This window comes from Miscanthus floridulus, chromosome 8 (assembly GCF_019320115.1).
Source record: "Miscanthus floridulus cultivar M001 chromosome 8, ASM1932011v1, whole genome shotgun sequence".
In the NCBI taxonomy this organism is placed as follows: Eukaryota; Viridiplantae; Streptophyta; class Magnoliopsida; order Poales; family Poaceae; genus Miscanthus; species Miscanthus floridulus.
The window spans coordinates 227,228,526-227,237,144 of NC_089587.1; the positions used below are offsets into that span (position 1 = coordinate 227,228,526).

The window sequence follows — 8,619 nt, forward strand, 5'->3', positions numbered from 1 at the left end:
TTTTAGTCTGGGGGCTGTCGGGCCTTGGGCTGGCACGGGCACGCTGGGCCGGTCGGGCCATCGGGCCGGCACGGCACGGCACGAGACCTTTAGGGCCGTGCTTGGGCCGTTAGTGCTGCCCGTGGGCCGGCACGGCACGACCCGATGCACTTGGCGGGCCGTGCCGAGCACGGGCCGGGCGGCCGAATAGCCATCTATATGTGAACCAACTCGGGATTCAATTCGGCTATGTATCATATAACATTTCATTTTGTGGCAGCAGCCTTCTTCTCTGATCTACTCACATACATAATCTCACCAGCTAGCAGTGGCCGTACACGTGGTACAGTACTTCATTCTCTCTAATCATGCATGCATGCATGGTGTTCACTTGAATTGGCAGCTGATTTCAGAGAGATGCCTTGAAGCGTATTCTGAAAGCCAAACACCTAGCTGCTTTATTTCAGAGTGCCAAGGCCCCTCCAGTTTCCTCAAAAAATATTCTGAAAGCCAAACACCTTTGCTTGTGGTAGCTAGTGCTCTGGTTCCTCTGTTTTCTGGTTTATTTGTTGCATTGATTGATATAAAGATATGATTTTTGTGGAGTCTGAAATGCATGCATAGATCTGCCCCTCCCTGAGTTTGTGGGTCAGCCGGTCAGTCCGGATCGACCACAGCAGAGGCGCCATCAACCAACTTCAACTTACCTGCCCGATCGTCCAACAAGAGAATTGCATTGATTGAATCGTGGCTTGGCTTGGGCATTGGCATTGGCATTGACATGGTCGCCGCCGTCCAGGTCCAGCCGTCGCTGGCCTTGACGCCACCGCCCACCCCACCGGACAAACAAGCGCGGACTCCACCACGCCCCTCCCGCTTGCCTGCTTCTTTCTTCCTTGCTTTAAATTTAAATGCCCCGCCAGCTAGCGCCGATCCAACAAGACGACGACGCGCGCGCATGGAAGAGCTCCAGCTCCTCCTCCCCGTGGCCGGCGACGACGCGGCAGCCTTCGTGCTGTCCCGCCTGCCCCACCCTGGCACAGCAGCCGCCGACGCTGCCGCCTTCGTGGACGCCACCACAGGCACGGGCACGGGCCTCTCTTTCTCCGCCCTCCGCCGGGCCGCGCTGTCCCTCGCCTCCGCGCTCCGCCTCGGCCTCGGCCTCCGCCGCGGCGACGCCGTCCTGGTCCTCTCGCGCAACTCGCTCCTGCTCCCGCAGATACTCCTCGGCGTCCTCGCCGCCGGCGCCGTCGTGGCGGCCGTCGACCCGGACGCCACGCCCGCCGAGGTAGCCGCCGCCGCGCGCGACTCGGGCGCGGCCATGGTCGTCGCCGCGCCCGAGGTGGCCGCGAAGCTCGCCCCCGCCGCCGTGGGCCTGCCGCCGCTCCTCCTCACGTCGCGGTCGCCGGAGGATCCCGCGGCGCTCTCGGCCGAGGAGCTCATCGACGGCGGTGACCCTGTGGACCCTGCTGCCGCTGCTGCTGAGGTGGTGGCCGTGTCCAACTCCGATGTGGCGTTCCTGGCCTACCCGTCCGCGACAACAACCGCCGCCGCAGTCACGATGACGCACGCCGATCTCGTCACTGCCATGGCCCGCGTCGCGGACGTCGGCGGCGGCGGCGGCCGCCGGGTGTGTCTGGCGTCCCTTCCCATGTGCAGCGCCCACGGCCTGCCGCTGCTCGCCCTCGGGCTCCCAGCTGCGGGAGCCACCACGGTGCTGCTGCCTCCGCCGTCGTCGCAGTCCGATCCGAGGGCGGCGAGAGAGGCGGTGGCCGCGCACGCCGCCACGGACTTCGTGGCGACACCTGAGGAGGCGGCGGCAGCTCTGGCCGCTCCCGTGCCGCTAGATGGGAAGCTCTCCTCGCTGAGGCGGGTCATCGTGGCGCCCACACCGTTGACGCCAGGGGCACGGGAGGAGTTCCGCCGGAGGCTGCCGTGGGTCCAGCTGACGCAGCTGCTATCCGGCACGCCGGAGAACCAAACGGAGCAGCTGCCGTCACTGAAACCTGAGGTGACCACGCCACCTGCAGGCGCTGCGGTGATACAGTAAGGATGATTTCATTTCTCTTTTCAAAAATTTTTTATTATTATTGTTATTGAGGTGATCACTGCCTCTCTGAGTTTTGACATCAAATCAAATACTTATACATATATTATATATTATAGATATGTCATCAGCTCAGCTGAAGTACTAAACATTGTTCCGTTTTTCCTTCAGGCAGAACAGCCTGCCAGCAGATCCAATGTCTGCGACAAACAACTCTGCCTCCTCCTTGGTAAAATAATCTCTCCATTCCTTGAAAACAAGAACAAATTCTCTCTTTTTTTTGGATAAATGGAACAACCATACATATAATCCATGAATGAACATATATAGAATAGAAATGTGTACAACACGGGCAGGGCAATCTCTCTTTTGGTGCAGACGGGCAGTGCAATGCAAAAGGACAGTGACAACGGTCTATAGTAGCATCCGAGTACAGTATAAACAATGTAGTATATTTCTTCAATACCAACGAACACCTTGCATTGCTTATATAATTTATAGTATGATGAGTACTCTTGTAATAACCGCCTACCGAAAAAGGGGTATCAGACGACAAAAACAAAGTGCTAGCTAGCTAATAATCCAATGTGATACAATCTCAGTCTTTGGTATACTTGTATGATGCTATGCTCTTACTGTTCAATTATTGTCTAAGACTACCTAGGAAAATTTTCTACCAGGTGCCACCACCTAAGAAGATAAACAAGATTATTTCGGGAGGCATCTTTGCAAGATCAACCATGAGCAAGATCTTGAGGAAGCACCCGGTAACTGGGAACAGACAAGCTGCCTCAAAACTGTAGCAGATCCTCCGCTTCCATTTCCTGTTCGGAAGCTGCTTGTCAACCTGATGAAGCATGATTCAAAAGTTACAATCAGTCGAAATTTCTAGTATCAAATGTTGAGTTATACAGTAGAAGCTGATAATTTCTACTATCAAATTGTATGGAAGCAGTCCGTGAGTTTATGATGTGAATGGGAAAAAAAAGATGCAGAGTTTACCCCCATACTTACAACGCTATAATTCCCTACCTAAGATTTCAAGTGACAACTTTTGCATTTTTCCGTCCCATAAGTATGAAACATATAAAAATCTAAATTCAAAAGACCTTCAGATGTACTAGAGATTTTTTAGATAAACGGTGTACTAGAGACTAGGCAATCACATTCGTCTCCCCTAAAGTTCCCGGCAAACATAATTTAGTGTGCCATAAAATCTTGGTCAAAAAGGCTATACCATCTGCAAGATTTCTATTGTCTTCTGTTAAGTAAAAATAAATGTGAAAAATCCAAGATAATTATGATTTAATGTCCACGTCATCATTGCATTTATTTGATATTGTAGATGTTAATTCTATAAACTTGGCCAAAGTTAGACATATTTAACTTAGGACAAAACTAAAACTACTAACAATTTGGAACAGAGAGTACAACTTAGCAACAGCATGATGCAGTGTGCACTAGACAATTCATGAGTTAGAACCCTATTTGAACAAGTTTCTGACCAAAAAGGTCGTGTGGAATGGAAACCATAAAGCTACAACTGTAGCTGAACCCCTGAGTACATCAAACATTGTTCCATCCAAGCATGCTGCAGATAGGACTTACTATTCGTCGTCAGAGACCTCTGCACTACCTGCCACCCACTTCCAAACACCCCCAGATTTTTGTCTCTGAGTCGTTGCAATGGTTTGCTCCACCTGAGATATTTGTTGACGCAGTACGTCTAGTTCATTCTCCAAAGAACCAGCAGATTCCAGTCTCTTCCGTGCAGCAGCAATTTGCGACTAAGTTGAGAGATTCAGGAAAAAAGACAAGTGATCAGAAGCATAAGAAGAAAACCAGAAAATAAGAGGATCAGCGAATCAATTGTATGTTTAAGTTTAGCACCTCAAGCTTCTGGCATCTTGAACCCTCTGCTGCTAGTTGATCTTGAACTGATTTAAGCTCCTTTGAAAGGGGAAAAGGCAAAGATTGTCAACAAAAAATCAAGAATTCCATATTGCAGAACGTAAAGAAAGCTTTACCTTTGCTAATTCACTATATGACAAGTTTGCCATGTCTAATTTATCCTTTAGTTTTGAGTTTTCATCGCGAACTTCTGCCAGTCTGGACGCTAGTTTACCATTCTCTCCATTAAGTACATCAATTTCAGCAACGAACTTTTTGGAATTACTTGCAGGTTGAGCTCTCTTGATGTCAAAATCATCTGTAGCAACAATATCTCTGGTTTTCTCATCTGTAGCAGTAATTACAGCATAGGCAGCTGTCACAGAAGCTGCGGCGGCAGCTGCAGCTGGTGATTGAAGAAGACGAGGTTGAACTAAATTTCTTGCCTTGGGTTTCAAAACAAAGATCTGCAGCAAAGTGCTCATTTTTGTCAGATAGTTAAGCATGTCTTTTAACATCAGGAATAGATAACTGAAAGAAACTCAGGCACTCAAGCCGCTAACATATACGAAGACAATCCCAGAAAATGAATCTAATATCTGACATTCAACATATGAATCATTTCCAAAAAAAAAGTAATATGACTAGATATCATTCACTTAAACTGAGCACCTCGTTGCTGTATTTCCCATTGTAACCGCCAAAGGCAATTAGAACCTTTTCACCATCAACTGTGGTTGAGCAAAGGGTGAGACCCTGTATAAAGTATCAAATAAGCACAAGTCAAAAGACAGTATTAAAAGTGTGTTGGTAAGTCACAGTTTAGTCTTACATCACCACATTTTGCAAAGCTCAAGATCTAAGGAACATGAATGTGTTTCTTAATGGCATATTTGATTGTTGCCCCCAAAAATAAACAGCACACTGTCATTTATTTAGGCTAATGTTGAAACAAAAAGAATTGCAAATGAAAGTACCACAAAGATGGCATGGCATTTTGTAATGGTGTTTGCAAGAGTAAAAGTTAAACCTGATTGTAAAGAATTAAGCCATCCCTAACATCTATCCACAAAAGTATTGTAACCAAATCTAGACATGTGTTGGAAAAAAAATGAAAACAAGAGTTAGATGTGAATAGTCATGATAATATGATATTTAGTAAATAAGCAGTGTACAGAAGGCAAAAATAAAAAGTTGTCAATGTGAGTCTATTTCATTTTTACATCCATGCACTCGAGACATGAAATTGCAGATGGAATGCTACTACAAGACTACCTTACTTTATGGTGAGTTTAGCTAATTCCAGAACTAGGAAACACAATTGCACCAAATATTTCTTACCTCACAAGCTAGAGGATCTCTAGCTGAGACGCTGGTGACCACTGACCACACAAACTTGGAAGCATTCATTGCAATTGTATCAGTGGAACCTGCAACATGTGCATTTACATAGATAGTAGATCATAAGTAATTGTACCCAAAAAAATATAAACACTAATTGCAGCATCCTGTGCACATTACCATTTGCATTATCTCCACCACCAACAATGTACCAATTTTCATCAATCATAGCACCAGCATGACCACTTCTAGGAGTTATATGTGCTCCTTGGGCATCAGGTTGAGACCACTCCAGCTGTTAGCACAAGAAATTACTTAAGCGAGTATTGAAAGTATATTATTCATTCCTATGTTCATTGGAGTCTTCAAATTTAATGTTAAACTTCAGAGACAGAGAGAGAGAGAGAGAGAGAGAGAGAGAGAGAGAGAGAACATAGACTTGATCCCATCTTGTAGAAGTACGGTGTAATTTGCTTAGCATGTCTGCATGTCACCTTAATACCTTATGACATACAGCAGCTTCTTTTAGACATAGTGAAATGGAGTCCTACCCTATCAATGGATTGTAATTACTATTAACTTGGTAAAGTTTTTGAATTTGGAAGTCCTACTAAAACCAAAACTACTATTATGTGTAAAATGATTTGAAGGCACTCATAAGCAATCAAAGAACAAGATTAGAAGATGGATTGCCACAGATTGTTTTTGTAAAATTATTCGAAGTTCCAAAGTATATAAGAACACAAATGAACTTGTGTAACCTAACTCGTAAACAACATTCAGTACTTACAGTTTGCAAATCGAGTAGGTAAAGATCATTGAAGCATGTAGAGTGAGAAGAGCCACCAAAGATCAGAAGATACTGGTCAGTGTAAACAGCAGCTGAATGATCGTACCTAGGAGCCGGACCACCTTTCCTATTTCACAATAGGAAAGCAAAACAATAAGCTCAGCAAGAGCTTGGAATTACACAAGGATATTTTCAGTATAAGCTGTACATAATTCTTACTCTGATTTGAGTTCTTCCCACATCATTGTCTCCAAGTCAAGTATATGAAGATCATTCAGTAGCCTTCTCTTGTTATCCTCTCCACCAAACATTAGTAATCGAGAACCAAGTAGGGATACAGATTGGCCACCTCGAGCTGTCTAAAAAAAACAATAGAACTCAGCAAGGTCCCAGGTAAACATGTGCACCAGTTCACTTACAAATCAGTTTGTTTTTAAGTGCAGAAGAAAGGATTCTTACTGGAACTTTTCCATAAGTATCAACAGCAGACCAGCTATTGGCTTGCACATCAATAAGCCAAACTGCATCCAGAAATTCAGCACTATCATTTACAATCAGTTTGGTTCTTGTAGAACTGAGATCACTCCAATAAAATTAACAAGCAACAGGCAATGTTTTGGGAAAAAGGGTACATCAACGAAGCACGGGAAACAACTGAATTACTGGTGTACTGAGAACTATATGTGCGTCACAGGAAATCTATGATCTCACATTTTTCTGCTCTAAGTTTCTCTAAGTTTAGTGTGTTACAAAAAATATAATGGTTTCATGAAGAAATACGTCATACCTGAAACCTTATTTGATGATGATGATGACCTCGTGTTTCCAGCTACAACCATGAGATAGTTTTTCCACTGGACCTGAGCAAAAAACAACGGTCAGCATAGATCATAACAGCTGTTTGGATCGAATGAGTGAATGAGGCTATGGGGCTACAAAACAGTAAAAAAAAAATCCATTAAAAAGGAAGGATTGTATGTTTACCAAACTGTGGCCTGCTAATGCTGGGAACGATCCACCTGTGGCATTGTTTTCATGATTCAGCTGGTTTGACTCTCTAGCAGGGTTTAACGCTGACCACGTGGATGTCCTAAAATCAAAAAGCTGCCAAACATGTCCAAGTTTGTTCAAATATAGGTAACGGAAAACCGTGAGGGACAAGATTTAGTGGCGTGGCAAACCTGGACATCCGATAGAGAACGGCCGTTGCGACTCCCTCCGACCACGTACAGCTTGTCTTGGACCACTTGCGCGGCATGCTGTCACATCACATATCAGCGCACTTGAGGAGTGAGGGCGGTAACCGAAGCAGAGGGTTCAATCAACGCACAACACACCACGGCCAGCAGATCTAATTCATTCCGCCATTCACCCCGTCGTCCTAGTGCAGTATAGACACATGGCATGGAAATCACTGCTTGATGGGCCAATGTCCCTCGACCCTCGTGAGCTAAGATAAAACTAGCCGCTAGACATAAACGGGACGGACACCAGAAGGCAGAACTACAGCGCGGTTCCTGCTGCAATCTGCGGCAGGCGGGGCATCTGTTTGCACCGATCGAATTTGCACCCAGTAATGAATATGAAGTGATGATGATGACGGCACACTAGGAAGGTTCCTAGCACTGCTGGTCACGGAATCACAGCGAGATCGCCGCCAGCAACGGTAATGGTGACGAGGAAATCGATCGAATGATACAGTAGCAGGTATAACAACAGCAGCAGAAAGGCAGGAACCGCTCGTGTCGTACCTTATAGCGCGCGGGCGGGCGCGGCGAGCCCCCGGCGGGGCTCAGCAGCACCCACTGGTCGTACGGCGCCGCGGCGAGGCCGGCGTCGCCGCTGATCCCCTCTCCCATTCCCCCACCGACGCTCCCAACCCACCTGGGATGGATGGAGGGTGGATGAATCTGGGCAAGATTGATCCGGGTGCGGGATTCGCTGAGGACTGATTCCTTGGCTGGGCTAGGGAGAGGGATGGAATGGAGAAACGGGCTTGGATCTGAGGGAAGGGAGTGGAAGAGGGAGACCCCGGCCCTCTCGTCCGATGACGCGGAGTCGCCGCGCGCGGCGTGTCACGTCCGTTCCGTTGGGGCGACGGAACACGGTGACCTACGTATTGCGCTTCGTCAGGGCAGACACGTAAACCCTCCCTGTGAAAACGTATTTCCGCATTATTTGAGTGAACACGTTAGGGGGTGCTTGGCGCAGCTTCGGCTCTGGCTCTCCCGCCAGGTTAGACATGGAGCCGGAGGAGAAGGCCACACTAGAAGAAACGCTTCTGCGTGTTTGGAGGAGTCGAAGCAGTCTTTCATATACGGACGTGGAGCCATGATTTATAGCTTCGACATCCGGCTCTGGCTCCAGCAAAGAAGCCCATAACTATGAAGTTGTACCGAATAGGCACTCAGATAAGAAGATGTAGTCCAAAGAGAGGTGCATCCGATGGTAATTGGCATATTAAGTAGTCATACTACGTTTCTCAAAAAAAAAAAAGTCATACTACGTAATGTGCAGTGTTTGTACATATACATAAACTTGACCTGCTCCTTTTAAAAAAAACTTAACCTAC

The 8,619-nt window shown here is 46.7% G+C and overlaps 2 protein-coding genes across 3 annotated transcripts; one reads left to right on the forward strand and one right to left on the reverse strand.

The window, feature by feature from the left end:
* The first annotated feature begins 585 nt into the window (after window positions 1–585).
* LOC136478417 (4-coumarate--CoA ligase-like 3) lies at window positions 586–2,829 on the forward strand. Its single transcript, XM_066476867.1, has 3 exons — window positions 586–2,025; window positions 2,198–2,255; window positions 2,707–2,829. Exons 1-3 carry the CDS (start codon window positions 761–763, stop codon window positions 2,827–2,829), a joined length of 1,446 nt encoding a protein of 481 aa, XP_066332964.1. The 5' UTR covers window positions 586–760.
* On the reverse strand, window positions 2,733–8,105 carry LOC136478416 (acyl-CoA-binding domain-containing protein 4-like). 2 transcript variants are annotated; one of them, XM_066476865.1, is made up of 14 exons: window positions 7,799–8,097; window positions 7,229–7,306; window positions 7,032–7,151; window positions 6,835–6,907; window positions 6,507–6,568; window positions 6,267–6,406; window positions 6,048–6,174; window positions 5,438–5,552; window positions 5,258–5,346; window positions 4,589–4,672; window positions 4,054–4,383; window positions 3,917–3,976; window positions 3,635–3,813; window positions 2,733–2,873 (listed from the first exon to the last, which is right to left on the reverse strand). In XM_066476865.1, coding segments are annotated over exons 1-14 (1,566 nt in total). In that variant the 5' UTR covers window positions 7,907–8,097; the 3' UTR covers window positions 2,733–2,872. The 2 variants fall into 2 exon arrangements, with proteins under 2 accessions (XP_066332962.1, XP_066332961.1); XM_066476864.1 differs by lacking the exon at window positions 2,733–2,873 and having other exon boundaries at window positions 3,634–3,813; window positions 7,799–8,105.
* Between the last annotated feature and the right edge of the window lie 514 nt (window positions 8,106–8,619).

Bases quoted from the DNA above. Each gene is read 5' to 3' on its own strand.
- LOC136478417 (XM_066476867.1), top strand. From the start codon at position 761: ATGGTCGCCGCCGTCCAGGTCCAGCCGTCGCTGGCCTTGACGCCACCG. The intron at 2,026-2,197 runs GTAAGGATGATT...TTTTTCCTTCAG, and splicing joins GCAGGCGCTGCGGTGATACA to GCAGAACAGCCTGCCAGCAG. The intron at 2,256-2,706 runs GTAAAATAATCT...ATTTTCTACCAG, and splicing joins ACAACTCTGCCTCCTCCTTG to GTGCCACCACCTAAGAAGAT.
- LOC136478416 (XM_066476865.1), bottom strand. From the start codon at position 7,906: ATGGGAGAGGGGATCAGCGGCGACGCCGGCCTCGCCGCGGCGCCGTAC. The intron at 6,908-7,031 runs GTAAACATACAA...TTTTTTGCTCAG, and splicing joins CATTAGCAGGCCACAGTTTG to GTCCAGTGGAAAAACTATCT. The intron at 5,553-6,047 runs GTAAGTACTGAA...TTGTGCTAACAG, and splicing joins ACCTACTCGATTTGCAAACT to CTGGAGTGGTCTCAACCTGA.